This window comes from Crocuta crocuta, unplaced genomic scaffold, assembly GCF_008692635.1.
Source record: "Crocuta crocuta isolate KB4526 unplaced genomic scaffold, BGI_CrCroc_1.0 scaffold25, whole genome shotgun sequence".
NCBI classification, from domain to species: Eukaryota; Metazoa; Chordata; class Mammalia; order Carnivora; family Hyaenidae; genus Crocuta; species Crocuta crocuta.
Window position 1 is genome coordinate 3,056,789 of NW_027532015.1, and position 17,394 is coordinate 3,074,182.

The window sequence follows — 17,394 nt, forward strand, 5'->3', positions numbered from 1 at the left end:
TCATGACCTGAATCAAAGTTGGACGCTTAACCGACTGAGCCATACAGGCACCCCAATTTATTTCCTCTATATTGAATACTTTATACCACTTCTATTTTAAAAACTTGAGGGTAAGGAAAAAAATCTGTATCAGAGGAGGATTTTTTTCATATGTGTTTCAAAAGTCTTTTTTAAAATTCATTTAGTTGAACTTTGAACTTAAATCACTTATAAATTAAATGAAAATTTTAATCTAGAGAATAGAACTGCTACTCCAGATTGGATAGCCTAGTACTCTGTCTTGTACCCACAATTTTGTCCTAGCTACTGCTAATAGCTGATTCTCCATACCTCCTCTTCTGCATGTATTATAGCTAAATTCCATATTCTTAATAAATTGCTATTGTATTTATTATGTAAAGAGAATACATGAAAATCAATAAGAAAATAACTTTCAGTTGCTATACATTCTCAAACTAGTTGCATGCTAGACTACATCTATTCTAGCAAACAAGATACTGCTTTAAATAAATTATTTAAAAAATAGGCACTCACCTCTTGTGAATTATTTCTTTCACAGAAAAAGATGAGCCCCCACTTAGCAAGGCTGGGAAGGACATAGTTTTGCACCTGCCTACAGATGGAGTGGTTTTGGATGGCCGTGAGAGCACAGACGACCATGCCATCGTCCAGTATGAGTGGACGCTGTTGCTGGGTGACCCATCAGTGGACATGAAGGTAATTCATGACGTCATTGTAATGACACCAACTGTTTCCATGAGGTGATCTCTCGTAATGTTCTTCCTCTCCTGTTCCCCAAATACCTGTAAGCTAGCAGAAGAGGTATAAAATGGAGAAGGCATAAAAGTGATTGTTGATGGGTCATGATCTCACGGTTCGTGGGTTCGAGCCCATGTCGGGTTCTGTGCTGACAGCTCAGAGCCTGGAGCCTGCTTCGGATTCTGTGTCTCCCTCTCTCTCTGCCCTTCCCATACTTGCACTCTGTCTCTCTGTCTCTCAAAAATAAATAACATTAAAAAAAATAATTTTCAAAAGTGACTGTTGAAAAAGTTATTCATTATATGAACTTACCTTCTGAGTAAACAGTGATCATGATAATTTGTTTTGAAGCTTACTTTCATTTTTTTTAAAATGTTTTATTTATTTATAGCAGAGAGAGAGAGAGAGACAGCGTGAGCAGGGGAGGGTCAGAGAGAGAGGGAGTGACAGACTCTGAAACAGGCTCCCGGATCTGAGCCGGCAGTCCGCACAGAGCCCGACACGGGGCTCGAACCCACGAACCGTGAGANGAGAGAGAGAGAGAATCTTAAGCAGGCTCCATGCTCAGCATGTACTCAATCCCATGACCCTGGGACCATGAGCTGAGCTGAAATCAAGAGTCAGATGCTCAACCAAATGAGCCACCCAGGCTCCCCGAAACTTTCTCTTTTTTGTAAACTTTTTGGCAAAGCATTTGAAAGGAAAAGACTCATGCTTTGTTTTAATGATTCAGATTACTTTTTACATTTTTATATTTTTTATTTTTTATTACTTTACATTTTTTACTTTTTTTTACATTTTTTATTTTTTCTTTTCTTAGTTCAAGGCCCAGGCAGAAAATTTGAAAAATATGAAGGAATATAAAGAGGAAAATAACAATAGAATAAATGAATTCTTCACATGATCCAGAAAGTAACCATCTCACCTAGCGATGAGGCCTGCTTGAGATAACTGAGTTAGTACATGAGGTGATGAGTGGCCTCATGCTCTGGTTTGGGCACACAACACTGGGTTTCACCAAACTTATCTGGACTGAGCTGGAATTGCTGGGATGGGAGTGAGTCACTGGCCCAGAGGCTGCCTCCACACTGGGAGTCTGTGTTGTGTTTTGTTTTGTTATTTGAGCTGTAGATAACATTAGTCTCAGAAGAGCAACATAATGACTGGATATTGTGAAATGATCACCAGAATAATTCTAGTTAGCACCCATTACCTCACATGGTAACACATTTGTTTTCTTGTTGTGAGAACTCATTTTAAAGATTTACACTCAGGGCACTTGGGTTGCTCCATTAAGCGTCCAACTTCAGCTCAGGTCATGATCTCGCAGTTCGTCGGTTTGAGCCCCATATCAGGTTCTGTGCTAACAGCTCAGAGCCTNTAAAAAAAAAAAAGAAAAGAAAAAGAAAAAGATTTACTCTCAGCAACTTTCCTGTTTTGAAAAAATTAAAGTTTATTTATTTATTTTGAGAGAAACAGAGAAAGAGTGAGTGGTGGAAGGGTAGAGAGGGAGAGAGAGAATCCCAAGCAGGCTCTGCTGTAGCACAGAGCCTGAGGTGGGGCTTGAACTCACAAAACTGTGAGATCATAACGTGAGCTGAAATCAAGAGTCAGACGCTTAATTGACTGAGCCACCCTGGTGCCCCTACTCTGAGTGACTTTCAAATATACAGTGCAGTATTATTAACTACAGCCACCATGCTGTAATTACACCCCATGACTTCTTCGTTTTATCAGTTTTCTCATTTTGCCCAACCCTCACACCTTGCCTCTTTCAACTACCCATCTATTCTCTGTATATATAAACTCAGTTTTTTCTTTTAATTTTTCTTTAAGTTTATTTATTTATTTTGAGAGAGAGAGAGGGAGAGCACAAGTAGGGGAGGGACAGAGAGAATGAGAAACAGAATCCCAAGCTGGCTCTGTGCTGTCAGTACAGAGCCCCATGTGGGCCTCGAACTCAGGAACTGTGAGATCATGACCTGAGCCAAGATCAAGAGTCAGATGTTTAACTGACTGTGCCACTCACGTGCCCTAAACTCAGTTAAAAAAATTTTTTTTTTTTATTTTGAGAGAATGTGGGGAAGAGGCAGAGAAAGAAGGGGACAGAGGATCTGAAGCAGGCTTAGCTGTGACAGCAGCGAGCCAGATGTGGGGCTTGAACTCACTAACCGCAAGAACATGCATGACCTGAGCTGAAGTCAGACACTCAACCGACTGAGCCACCCAGATGTCCCTGAGTTCAGTTTTTTGTTTAGATTCCACATATAAGTGAGATCATAAGGTATTTGTTTTTTTCTGACTTATTTCACTCCAGGTCCATCCATGTTGTCACAAATGGCAAAATTCCTTTTTATGGCTGAATATTTATATACCACAATTTTTTTGATCCATTCATCCATCAGTGGACATTTAGGTTATTTCTTTATCTTATCTTGGCTATTGTAAATAATGCCACAGTGAATATGGGAGTGCATATATTCTTTCAAGTTAGTGTTTTGCTTCCTTCAAATTAATCCTCAGAAATGGAATTGCTGGCTCAATAAAAGGTATTCTGAGTCGTGAAGCTAGTTGCTTTTTATTAACTCTGTCAGGACCCTTCCTAGATAGCAGTATTTCCTGGCTTAGCCAAATAAACTTTGTCCAAACCACTTTAGTTAGAGGAGGCTCAAAAAGTCAATATTGGTTTGGTAGGGCTGCTGTAACAAAATACCACAGACTGGGTGGCTTAACCAACAGAAATTTCTCACAGTCCTGGAGGCTAGAAGTTCAAGATCAAAGTGTCAGCATGGCTAGCTTCTTTGAAAGCCTTTCTCCTTGACCTGTTGGCTGTCAGCTACTTCCTCTGTCTTCACAGGGTCTTCCCTCTGTGGGGAAGCACTGATTTATATTCTGTTGGAACAAAAACAAAAACAAGAATCAGCTAGCCCTACACTAATGATTTGAGTTGATTATTCAGTCAACAATTATATAGTCTTAGAATTGCCTCTCACCCATAGAGGAGCCCTTCCATCATATCCCTTCCAGTGGTCATCCATTCTCTGGCTGTTTTTTCCAGGAGTGAAAACTTACTAGTTCACGTCACTATTTCACTGTGACATTTTTCATCAGCCTCAATTATTAGGCGAATTGGGGGCACCTGGGTGACTCAGTGGATTAAGCATCTGAAGTCAGCTCAGGTAATGATCTCATGGTCTAATTATTAGGCAAATGGGATGTGCCTCCTATTACATCTGTGCACTGGTGCTAGATCTTCTCTTTGGAAAAGCACTGAACACATCTTTTTATTCTGTGTATCAGCCACTTAAATTTTTGAAAATAATGAATGCCAACCACTTGGAATGCTCTTCTCAGAATTCAACACTCCCAGTCTTTCAGATGTTCCTCATAAGTTGATTTTTCAGATAATCACATCTACTATCCAGCCTCTTCTGGATTTTCTCCGATTCTTGCATGCCCTTCTTAAAATCTGACATGCCTATGAACTCCATGTGTAAACTGTGGTTCTTCCTGACACAGATTATCACCTCCTGTGATGCACACGTTGTCTCCACTTCTATTAATGAAGCTTAATTTATATAAACTATTTTAATGGCTGCCTCACACAATAGATTCATGTTGAGTTTTCCATTAGCAGGATTACCTGAAACCTGCTTCATCTTTCTGCATGAACTGCTCTCCTGATAGCCTCCCCATCCAGTGTTTGTGTAGTTGATTTATTGAACCTGAGTGCAGGACCTTATGTTTATCCTTTTACATCTCAGCCTTTGGTTTTCATCTACAACAGAAATAATTTTGAACTTTAAGTGTCATCCAGCATATTTATTATCCTTCAATGCATTATGTCAGCTGCAAAATTAATATCTGTATTGCTTTGAGAACTAGGTTGGTCAGAAAAGATACATGGACAAGCCACTGATTATACCACTAGAGAGCTCCCTTGAGATGGACGCTGACTGTTAGTCAGCACTTCTGGGCCATATCTGTTCCAGCAGCTATAAATCTGCCTCTATTGTCATCTAGCTTTGTCTGTTTGCTATTAAAAGCTTTATTCTGTAAGCAATGAATTGCATATATGAGTGCTGATTAAAAATAATGCTGATGATTCAGTATTTAATTTACTGAAGAGATTTATAAAGCAGTTACAAAGTTAGGCATTCCTCATGGGCTTTTAAGGCTGACTGCTCTGCCATCGAGAGCAAAATGTGGGCCAGTTCCCCAGCCAAGTGTGTAATATGCTGGTGGGTGGATCTTAAGTTATAAAACCATAATCTACGTGACAAAGTCTGCAGTAAGAGAGCTATTTGCTACCAAACTGTGACTGTCTTACAATGGTGTACATTCGTGAATGCCCTCAAAAGTAAATTCTCATCCTGCTATGACTTCATCATAATAAAGCTGCCATTAATTGAGCCCCCCACTCAGTGCTAGGCAGTTTAGACTTTATCTGGAAGCCTCAGAACAATCTCACAAGAAGACACATCCTCACCTTGTGGGTTAAAATTTTAATATAACATCGTGAAAGACTGAAATGGCAAGAGATGACTGAGTGCCTTTCAGTGGAGTGCTGGGGATCGTGGGGCATGTCCTTCAAGGTTATCATTTATAGATGGTAGAAGGCAGAGGGCAGGGCCCCTGGGCAGCTCAGTCGGTTAAGCAGCTGACTTGATTTCAGCTCAGGTTATGGCCTCACGGTTTATGAGATCAAGCCCCGCTAACAGCACAGAGCCTCCTTAGGATTCTTTCTCTTTCTCTCTCTCTCTCTCTCTCTCTGCCCCTCCTCCGCTCACATGCACTTGTGTGGATTCTCTTTCTCTTGCACACATGCTCTCTTGAAAGAAAGAAAGAAAGAAAGAACGAACGAAAGAAAAAAAGAAAGAAGGGAATGCAAATGATTCTTGTCCATAGAAATGCAAATAAATAGATTTCTGCCCTGTGGAAAAGTGGATTCAAGCATGACATTTTAATACCCATAGGCATTAATCTGTTAATACGTGCATTTTGGTGCCTAATAGTTCTAATAGCAAACTTGTTTCAGTTTTGCATCTCCTGGCGACTTCATTCATGACTGCTTACATCTGTCTGTTCTTCAGGTTCTCCTTTGAATCTGTGGGATGCTTTATGGGTTTTCTCTTTAATTAATGAGTTAAATAATGAGTTAAATAAAATCTTTCATGCAGGTTCCTATTAGATTTGTGTGAGATCTTAACACACTTTCATACCTGAAAATAAGATACACAGGTATTTTCAAGCCATTGTGGAATTGCACTTTGCTTACAGCTCACCCAAGTTAAGACGTTTTTAAAAGTCTGTGATTTCAGAGTGATTCATTTCCTCCCCAAATTAAGAACAACAACAAAAAAGATTTGTGTGAGTCATAGTCACAGTTTGAAAATTTTCCTCTAGCAGTAATTAACACCCTTCAGGGGCCATCCCATGGACCCCTTTCACTTGGTCAGCCTGGTTTTATGCCTCAAAATTTATTTTCTTAAGTTTATTTTACTTATTAGTCTCTACACCCAATGTGGGGCTCAAACTCACCCGAGATCAAGAGTCAGTGCTCTTCCAACTGAGTCAGCCAGGTACCCCTACACCCCAAAATTTCTGACAGGGAAATTGGGACTGTCAAGTCATTTTTTTTTTTTCTGAGAATGAGATCCAGCTGACTAGAATGTTAATGCAGTTCTCCCTCAAACTGCAAAATGGGGCTCACTTGGAAGGTTGCTGAGAATGGGGGCCGATCAATTATAGGCTAGAAGAGCAAAACAATTAAATTAACACCCCATGTGGGATACACTTGTTTTTATGTCCCTTGACCATTCTCACCCCTTGAGGGGCCCTCGCTGGTCAGGCTTTTCACTGGGTGCTTCTTCTTGACTCCTCCTCTCTCTTCTCATCTCCCCTGTTCTCCACCATCTGCACAGACTCTTTACCTCTTTCTCTCAGTAGAGAGAAGCTTCGAGTAAAGAAAGGCCTCTGGTCAAAAAGTCAGCCCTCCTTTTGTCTTGCAGTACCTTAAGGCCAGGTTGTAGGACTATCTTTGCACCTCCAAAAGACTCATTCAGGTATCATAAAACAACAAAAACCAATTAGGCCCTCATTCTAAGAGAGGAATTATTTCTGCCAACTTAATAATGATAAAACTTAGTCTGAGTATTTTTAATACTTAGTGTGTGTATTCAGTGCTATACTAAGCACTTTACATTGACTAAACATATGGGAAAGCTTATGTTCCTGGCTTGGTGTCTTCATTTATGAAAAAAGAATAGGAAAGATGATTGGTCAGAACCCACTGGACTTTCAGGTTATGTATTTTCTGCCCTTGGACAGGATATTCTACATGTGCTTAACTGAATATTAGTCTATAATACAAAATGCAAATGTAAAATGACACATTTTCTTAAATGCAAAAAGACATATCTTTCAGGCAGCCCATTAGATGACACTGAGTTCATGATTATTCAATGTAATACATTTTTTTTCTTCAACATAATACTTTTAAATCTGAAGTCAACAGTAACATATGACATTTAGGAGCAGGATACAGAGTTCAAGGATGTTCAAATGATTTTAGAATAACTAAATGATTTTAGAATACCACATGTAACGGAAGTTTATTCAAGAATGGATATTGTTTGAGGACTCCTGGGTGACTTAGTCAGTTGAGCATCTGCCTCTTGATTTCTGCTCAGGTTATGATCTCACAGTTTGTGGGATTGAGCCCCATGTTGGGCTCTGCCTGCTTGGGATCTTCTCTCTCCCTCTTTTTGTGTCCCTCCCCGGCTTGCACATACATGCTGTCTCTCAAAATAAATGAATAACCTTAAAGAAAATAATGGGTATTGCTTACACCAATAACTTCATTGTGAAGTTCAAACCATTTGCACACTGGCTTGCCTGCTGCACATAATTAATTTTTGAAAATAGATAATCATCTAAATTGGGACCTATCTGGGAGTAAAAAGAGGTGATATTCCCAAATCTTTATTTTTAATTTATTTTTTTATTTTTGAGAGAGCAGAAGTGGGGAGGAGTAGAGGGAGGGGGACAGAGGATCTGAAGCGGGATCTGTGCTGACCGCAGTGGGCCTGACATGGGGCTTGAACTCACGAACCACCATACTGTGACCTGACCTGAAGTCAGATGCTCAAGGGAGGTGGTATTTCTAATTACACCAGGACCACAGAGAAAAATTGGAGCAAACAGGGACATGGATCCTTCTTGATAAAATCCAAGTTTCTTGAGACTGGATGGTCTATGTGGGGTCTCCCAATTGGTCTCATTTTTAAACCACCCCCAATAGATAAAAATGGTATTTTATAACTCAACCTTAGAGTAAAGCTTTCTAAGAAAAGATTTGACTTTTTGGTCATAGAGCAAGAGAGCACAAAATCACTGTTGAATTTCAAATTGCGTTCTGTCTCCTTGTATAGGAGCCATTTTGTCACTTACTCCTCCTCAGTCCTATTTCCCGAAATATGGTTTGGGTCACTACTGAAAATGCTCACAAAAGAGAGGAATCATTACATGTTAAGGGGATGACTTAAAAGCCTATTGAAAGACTTTATAAAAATTTAGTAAGCAGGATTTTCAAGGCAGCTTGTAGTTGTCAAACCAATATAGAAGTTTCCAGAGAACCTACTATGGTCTTTAAAGATTAAACACTAACTGTATCTATTGTCTTCTGTTTACACATCTTCATCGATGTGTAGAAAGAAATACATAAAATCTATAATATCACAACAGAATTTATAACAGTAATCAGGGATTTCTTTAGAAGTGTTTCTTCAGTGAGGGAAGGAACAATGAGCTGAAGAGGGGTTTTGCTGCCCACAAATGCTGCCAGAAGGCCCATCTGGCTTCTCATTCCTTCCTCCCTCCCTCCTTCCTTTATTCCTTGATATTTTTTCCCTTTCTCTCTCAAAGCTCTGAACTGCACCTATACTTACTAGGATTCTAACAATACTTGCTAGTTAATTGACTCCCTCTCTCTCTCTTAAGTAATTGACTGCTCAGCCAATCTTTCCAAAAGTGCTCATATAGCCCCCAAATCTGTATCAAACTTCTTAGTGTGACCAGCAGAACATTGCTCAGCACTCTGGTCTCATACAGATATTGCAAAGAGCTATCATGTGTTGTCTGACAATATCTTTGCACCCCATCGAAGGAAATCCTCGGCATACATACTATTATTATTTCTTGGCTATTGGAGAATTTCTAGTCTTCATAAAAACAAAATGTAAATCACTTCAATAAAAGTTATCCCAAGCATTCTAGGCCTTTGATGGGGGTGGGTGGGGTGATGGGGAGGAAGCTGTTTCTAAATTTAAAAAAAAAAAGAGAAAAATGGTAATTGGGTACTTGAGAAAATTTCATATCGATTTCATCTATTTCTTCCTTCTTCAAGTGAGTCAGTTTGCCATGAATGAAAGACATCAAACAAGTAAGACTGCTAACAGAGCACCTGCTTTACTATGGTTTTTGAATACTAGCTCTACCACTTTTTGTGTGGGGGATCTTGGCAGATCATTTAAACCATTCGCAAGATGAAAAGAACACGAGTCCTTATTATTGTGGTCAAATGAGGTTGTGCAAGTAAGGCTCCTGGAGCAGTGAGCAGCACATAGTAAACATTCAAGCATGTTGATACTATTCAGTTTATCATGAGATTATTTTTCCTTCCATGGTATTCACGCTGCTACTGATAGTCTCATCTTACACCCAGGCAAGACTGTGTTGCTGCCTGGGTGATATTCTTTTAGAGATTCTCCCGAGGAACCCCACATACTCATTCCAGGTGCTCACCTGTGCACAAAAGGCCTTTAACAGGGAGCAAAACCTCACTCCTCAAATGCCTGAAGAGGCATTTGACTGTGGTCTTCAGACTGGCTTAAGGCCAGAAAGGACTTTTATTCGTTTATTTTATTTTTATTTTTTTAATGTTTTATTTATTTCTGAGAGAGAGAGCATGAACAGAGGAGGGTCAGAGAGAGAGGGAGACACAGAATCTGAAGCGGGCTCCAGGCTCTGAGCTGGCAGCACAGAGCTCGACACGGGGCTCAACTCACGAACTGTGAGATCAAGACCTGAGCCAAAGTCGGACACTTAACCAACTGAGCCACCCGGGCTCCCCTGGAAAGGACTTTTAAAAGGAGTAATTCTGACACTGAGAAGACAGAGGGCGAGGTGTTTCCTGGGAGTGAGAAGCAGAAGGAGAAGAAGAGAAGCAAAACATACCACATTCCATAGAATTGAAACAAGGCTGAGCTGCCTCCAAATTTCACCAACATCCACGCCCTTCAGTCTTCCCACTCGAAACTAACGGCAGCCCACAGGGCATTTTCCAGACAAAGAAGATTCCCAGGACTACAGGTTACCTAAGTAACACCAGGGGATAAATTGGTACACATGAACAAATGTTCCATTGTGGTTTTGAGGATTTCTTTCTAAGTATCTTGCTTCAAAAATGAAGAGTGAAGACAGAAGAAAAAACCCAGTGAATCCTAGAATTTACCGCTCTAGTTAAGCGGGGAGACACTTCAGAGCATGAAAGATGGGGACAGGTCTTACCTGTTGTGTTTCGATGTCAGCCGTGAGCCTAAATGTAGCCTACCCTCAATTAAGTATGAGTTCTTTTTAGATAATAGCTCAAGGCCTTGAATGTTTAATTGCAGGGGTTTTTTTTCTTTAAGAAAGTTACTTATAAGGAAATATTGAAAAATAAGTTCCCTGGGAAGGAAAAAAGTACATAATTCATGAAAAATAAATGTGGGTAAATGGAGTTAAGAAAGATCTATTCCAGAAAGGGCAGAAGCAATGAAGTTCTTTGCCTGTTCAGAAACAAACACACAACTTCCCAGACAATAACTGACAAGCACAATAGGCTTCCAAAATCACAGGAGTTGACGGTAAATCTGTGTGCTTCCAGTCAAACAGGGTTTAAGCCTGATTTACTGTATCCACTTTTTTAGACCATGGCAGCCGGCCAGTCTGTATATAAACTGTGCCTGGATTCTTTGTAAAAAATGGTTCTTGGAATAAGGACCTTGAAAGGCCTGAATCCGCTGACCAAGACCTAGGATTCTGGAACAGCTGTGCATATGGAATTTACAATTGAATGGTCTGGATTCAAACCCGGTTTTGCCAATTCCCTAGCAGGATGAACTTAGGAAAATTATTCTGTTCTTTAAGCCGCAGCTTCCTCGGTTGTAAAGAGGATAATACAACCTGATAGAATTTCAGTAAGGCATCAAAATAGGAAAACACAAATAAAGTGCGTAGCATATTGCAGAGCATAAAATGAGCACTCCAGGAGGGGTGCCTGGGTGGCTCAGTGGGTTGAGCATCCGACTCTTGGTTTCGGCTCAGGTCATGATCTTATGGTTCATGGGATCGAGCCCCATGTCAGCCTTGCGCTGACAGCGTGGAGCCTGCTTGGGATTCTCTCTCTGCCCTTCCCCTGTTCCAGTGTGTGCGCGCTCTCTGTCTCAAAATAAATAAATAAACATTTAAAAAAATGAGCAATTCAGGAGAGGTAACTATTACAGTTAATTCTAAACACCTTGGGATGTAAATATTGGGCTTTTTTGACCAATACATTAACTGAATTGCAAACAGAATAGATTTACTCACTTGTATATAAACAAAAAGTTATGAGGGCTTTTTAAAGACAAGAAGCAAGGAAGTAAAGCACTGTGAAAAACTTGTAGGGGATATTGCCCTCAAGTAGCTTGACACTGGTTGAAATTAGATGTGCACCTAAATAACAAAAATACCAAATAGAAAGTAGCAAGATTAGGGCACCTGGATGGCTCAGTCAGTTGAGCATCTGCCTTTGGCTCAGGTCATGATGATCTCGCGGGTCATGAGTTCAAGACCCACATGGGGCCCTCTGCTGTGAGCTCAGAGCTGGCTTCAGAGTCTCTGTCCCCCTCTCTGCCCCTCCCCCACTTGTGCCCTCTCAAAAATAAGTAAACATTTTTTAAAAAGTGGCAAGGCTATAAAAGAATATAAATAAAGTGCTACTGGAATTCAAAGGAAGGGGAGATTAGAATCTAGTTGAGGGAAGTCAGAGAGGACTTTGCAGATGAGGGCCCTGTGGTACATGTCTCTATAATCTTAATATTTTAACAGTAGGACAGGACTTACAAAATTATATCGACTTGAAAAGATCCGCATTCTCTAGTGCAAAAATTTTGGACACACTGATAGCATTCAAATTCAATGTGTATTCTCTGACATGGTAACTTAGGGCCATAAAATCCGTATCTAGTTAAAATGAGAATAAGTTTCAGCTTTGCCCAGAGGATAGATAGTTGGCCATTTGCCCCGTGGTCTGTATCATAACATACTTTACTTTTCTTTCTAAAAAATAATACAGAGTAGAGTACCTGGCTGGATCAGTCAGTAGAGCATGAATCTCTTAATCTTGGGGTTATAAATTCAAGCCTCATGTTGGGTGTAGAGATTAAAAGAAAGGAAGGAAAAGAAGGAAGGAAGGAAGGAAGGAAGGAAGGAGAAAGGAAGAAAGGAAGAAAAAAGGAAAGAAAAAGAAAAGGAAAGAAAGAATGAATGAATGAATTCAGAGAGATCTTGTGTACACTTTACCCACATCTTGCCAAACCAAGATATATATTGGTATTGCTCTTCCCTAGACTAGAAAGGAGAGAAGGGCAGTAAGAGAAGAAACAAGAGAGAAGCAGTACTAATCTTTGTCTTATTCTCCTTCTCCACTCCCATATATATTTTATCCTGACACTTAGGAAATGTTTGTAAAATACTTTAAATCCTTTCCAATGTCACATAAACATGAGGAGATGTGGAAGGGTTATCAGGGTGCTCGAAGGGAAAACATCCATTTTACCTTTCTAAATATTCTAAATATCTGATTTCAAGGAAAGACCAACTTTGTTAGCTAAATGAATAAGAAGGGCCAAGGAAAGGCTATTAATCTGAATAGATCTAAATTTAAGCCCACCCAAGACTTTGAAGGTTATTACCATGATCTGCATCTGGACCAGTGTTCCCTGCATCAGAGAGGCAGAGCCTAGGAAGGCAGAGAGAGGCATCCAAACCCCGGGTAGACAATTGCCCTCTTAGATAGGGGACGCCTGGCCTTCCAGCCCAGCATCTTCCTGTGGTCCCTGGGTGGCTCAGTCGGTTAAGTGTCTGACTCTTGATTTCGGCTCAGGTCATGACCTCATGGTTCATGAGACTGAGCCCCACATAGGGCTCTGGGCTGAGTATGTGGAGCCTGCTTGGGATTCTCTCTCTTTCTCTCTCTGCCCATCCCCTGTTTATTCTCTCTCTCTCTCTCTCTCTCTCTCAAAATAAATAAATAAATAAACTTGGGGGGAAAAAAAGAGAGAGTCTTCCCAACAAAGCCCAGGTCCACAGAGTTTCAGTTTGATACTGGTATGCTAACTGTTGACATTCGGAGAGCTCAGGCACATCCTGGGTGATGACAGTGTCCACATAGATGGCCCATCCAGACTCCTTGCCTCAGGGCTTCCCTGGTCTCTCAAATCTCCATGAACTTCATCTCTGCCCCACTCCTGTGGCCACTCAGGGTCCCTCTGACCCTACAAATCTCATTCTGTTCAATTCTACAGATTCAATCCTACAGCCTTCCATCTCCTCTCATGTACCCGGGCAGCAAACCCCTCAGCTATTGGCTTTCTGCAGTCTTAGGTCTTGTTTGCATTCAGGCAGACCGGCTGGGGCAGTTTCTATCCTTCACAGCACCTTACTCAAGGCTGCAAGGCTCAATCATCACATTCTGGTGTGGTCATCAGCTGCCACCCATGTGTTCTAAGTCCCAGGAACTAGTGGTCTTATGTGTTACCCCAATGCGACCTAGCAAGGCCTGCCTGATTCTGGCCAGAGTTGGAGAGAGTGAGAGTCTGTCACCAGTGCCAGCCTCAGCACGTCCTGTCCCTCGTGGTCATTGGCGCCCCTTAGTTCAGCCTCACACTTCTGCAGCCATAGGGAGAGGTTATAACTCACCCTTCCCTTGTAGTCATGTGGACACAGGTGGGAGTGAAAGTTTCTGGAATAAAGGGGTACTGGGTCCCCATCCCACTGGAGTGCAGGTCTCTTGACCCCTGCAGTGACTCAGGCTAGAAGACAGGGTGGGCTCAGACCAGGATGGTGACAGTGGACATGATGAGAAGCGCTTAAATTCTGGATGTGTTTTTAAAGTACAGTCAACAGGATTTCCTGATGGATTGAATACGGAATATGAAAGAAAAGAGGGGTGTGGTATGACTCTGCAGTCCCAAGCTTCCGTTTTTGTCTCATTTTAAATCTCACTCATCTGAATCTCTGATGTCCTCTCCTGGTTCTCAGACATCGCTGTGCCCTCTGGTTTCTGAGGGTCAGCTGCCCATTCCAGACTCTTACTGGAACTGGACTTACTGTCTGGAACTTCCGTGACTCTTACATTCTCTTGTCATCATCAGCTTTCTCTCTGCATGCATGTCATAGTTCTCACATAAATGACCCCTGTTTGATATTCTCTTGGTGTAGTTGGGCCTGAAGATCATGTAACAGTGTAGCAGTAAAAACTGCTTAACATCTCTTTGAAATACACAGTGAAGGACTGGCTTCCTTCTTTGCTAGCTCTTTAGCTCACAGCTTTTGCAAGGACAGTGATGGGACCACATATTGACAGTTTTACACCTGGACGTCTCACTTCTGTCTCTGTCTCAGTGAGTGAAAGTCACGCTATTGAGATTTCTTTTTCCTGTCTATAAAAACAGGGTCATTCAGCTTGAGATGAGAACTAATCAGTGGAGACAGTGGTTACATTTAAGCATTTACTATGTTATGCTCTTTTGATATTTAAACAAATAAAATTGTATTTTATATTTATAACTTAAATGTAAGCCCCATATTAAGCTATTTTTACATAGTTATCTTATTTGATGCTTAGAAGGTAGGTGCCATTATTATTTCCATTTTACAGATGAAGAAATGAGGCTTGAATAAATTAACTGGCTTGTACAAGGTCCCACAGCTGGCACATGGTGGAGCTGGCATTTAGACCCAGCTCTATGGGAAGCCAGACTCTGTGCTCTTAACCACTTCACCCACGTTTCTTCCAGTGTCATTGGTGAATTGTCTGGATGTGCCTCTTATGTGCAAATTCCCAGATCCCACTCTAAGACCCACTGACACAGACTCTAAGGCTTTGCTGGGAAATCTGTACTTAACAGGAGCTCAGGGTGATTGATTATTGATGCAACTATATCTCCTTGCATTGCCCCCTAAGTGATTATAGAGCCTTCTGCTCATGTGCATATATAGTTCTGACAAAGCCTCCAAGCCAAAATTATGTGCAGGAATCTAAATTCTACGGTTTCGTAAATACAAACAAGCAGCCTGTAGTTCTAATAGGGCAATTCTCTATACTTTCAAGTCTGTTAATGCATCAATGTAATAAACCATGTAATGGTCAGAATTCGTTTGTAGTGAATATCCAGACTAGTTCATTTAAATAAAAAGGGATTTTTCCTGGAGAATAGGATATTAAACTATTATAGTATCTTCGGGAGAGCTGAAAAATATAGTAGTTGGATTGAGCATCCAAAAATACTCCCAAAATCACAACTCAGAAGCTATTGCTCTTGCAGTGATTGGGAGACTGTCTGAAAAATGGTGGAGGAGAACGGAGTACAAGATGGGACTCTGGGTTTAGGGAGTGAACAGAAGGGAATAGCCAAGGAATTCAGACACAGAAACAAAAGCCAGGGAACTCGAGAGTTCCAGAACCCAGGACTGGCCAACTTTGTAAAATACAGTAAGATGGCCAGCGGAGGGGGAGTGGGAGGGAGTCAAGGCTAACAAGTCTCGCTGACCTTGACAATTTGTTGATCTTTGCTAGATCAGCTAATGAGTTTTACCAGCAGTTTCAGGGGGAATGGTGAGGAAAGAAACCAGATGGGTAGGATAAAGAATAAATGGGAAATGGGCAAGTGGAAGCAGCAAGCGCAGCATGAACAACGCTTTGAAAAGGTAAGTTGAAATGGAAAGGAGATAAGATTGTATGGCTGGGATGATCTTGGACTGTAGCGTTTTTTATTTGCTGTTGTTTTATTTGTTTTTTGGGTAGAGAGAAACTTGAGCATAGTGATAGCAGAGGCATTTGAAAGAGAAATTACTTGATGGGTCACTGTTCTGAAGGTCATAGAGGGAAGGGGTCAAGGCCTAGGTGGAGGAGTTGGCCTGGAGTGCAGGAGGGACAGCTTATCTTATGGCTGGGGGAAAGGAGGTGATGAGAGGCACAGGTACAGGTGCATTCCCAGCATGGGAATGAGAGGTAGAGACAGAATCATGACCATAATTATGGCTCCAATTTTCTTCTCAGAGTAGATGAGGTCCTGCTGCTGGGAAGGAAGGGCCTAGATACTGGGTTTGGAGCTTGGAGAAGTTACAGGTTTGGAAGATCGAGTGCTAAGGGCAAGTAAAGGATTGTTAGTCAAGGAAGAATGTCATCCCGGATAAAACTGAGAATTGGGAGTTCGGCGTAGGGCAGCCTGCCAAAATGGTGTATGATTTAGGGTTTCACATCCTTGGGCCAGGAGTGGACAGGTGGGTCACGGGACTGCTCCAGGGGTAATGTTTATTTCCAGCTCAGGATGATGCTGGACCCCGTGTGTCAGATCTCTTACCTACACATGCTCTTTCCTGTCTGGGTGTTAGGTACCTCAGTCAGGAACCCTGAAGCTGTCCCACTTACGGGAAGGAACATACACCTTTCAGCTCACTGTGATGGACACCGCTGGGCAGAGAAGCTCTGACAACGTCTCAGTGACAGTGCTGCCCATGACCGTCTCCACAGGAGGTGAGAGCAAGTCCTTCCTTTGCATCCACAATGGCCAACAGAAACCGGCCATTTATGGAAGGGTGGTATGGGATTGGCAGTTTAGATTCTGACTTCATTCCATGGGCTCTTCCATTCTGTTTTTGGTGTTTGTTGAAGTAAGAGTCTTTTCTACACATGACAATTTAAAACAAATTAAAGTGTATGAAGTCCATGTGTCAATTTAAAAGGATTATTTAGGGGTGCCTGGGTGGCTCAGTCGGTTAAGCGTTCAACTTCAGCTCAGATCATGATCTCACAGTTTGTGAGTTCATTCCCTGCATTGGGCTCTGTGCTGACAGCTCAGAGCCTGGAGCCTGCTACGGATTCTGTGTGTCTCTCTCTCTGCCCCTTCCCCACTCGCACTCTGTCTCTCTCTCTCTCTCTCTCTCTCTCTCTCTCTTAAAAAACAATAAAGATTAAAAAAATAAAATTTAAGGGGCGCCCGGGTGGTTTAGTCGGTTAAGCGTCCGACTTTCACTTGGGTCATGATCTCGCGGTTCGTGGGTTCGAGCCCTGCGTCAGGCTCTGTGCTGACTGCCAGCTCAGAGCCTGGAGCCTGTTTCAGAGTCTGTGACTCTCTCTCTCTGACCCTCCCCTGCTCACACACACTCTCTCTCTCTCTCTCTCTCCTAGAAATAAATAAAACATTAAAAATTTTAAAAAAAGTAAAAAAATAAAAAATAAAATTTAAAAAAACATAAAGGGACTGTTTAGCTCTTTCTGCCCACAGGTCCTGTCCCCATACTTTAATAAAAACACTACTGGGCAAA

General features: G+C 41.5%; 1 protein-coding gene across 1 annotated transcript in view; it reads left to right on the forward strand.

Moving 5' to 3' along the window:
- The window catches only part of LRP11 (LDL receptor related protein 11), a 63,901-nt gene that overhangs the window by 18,144 nt on the left and 28,363 nt on the right, over nucleotides 1–17,394 (forward strand). The window contains exons 4-5 of the mRNA XM_077776154.1: nucleotides 560–717; nucleotides 16,462–16,603. Coding sequence (XP_077632280.1) covers nucleotides 560–717; nucleotides 16,462–16,603 — 300 coding nt within the window. The remainder of the gene's footprint in view (nucleotides 1–559; nucleotides 718–16,461; nucleotides 16,604–17,394) is intronic.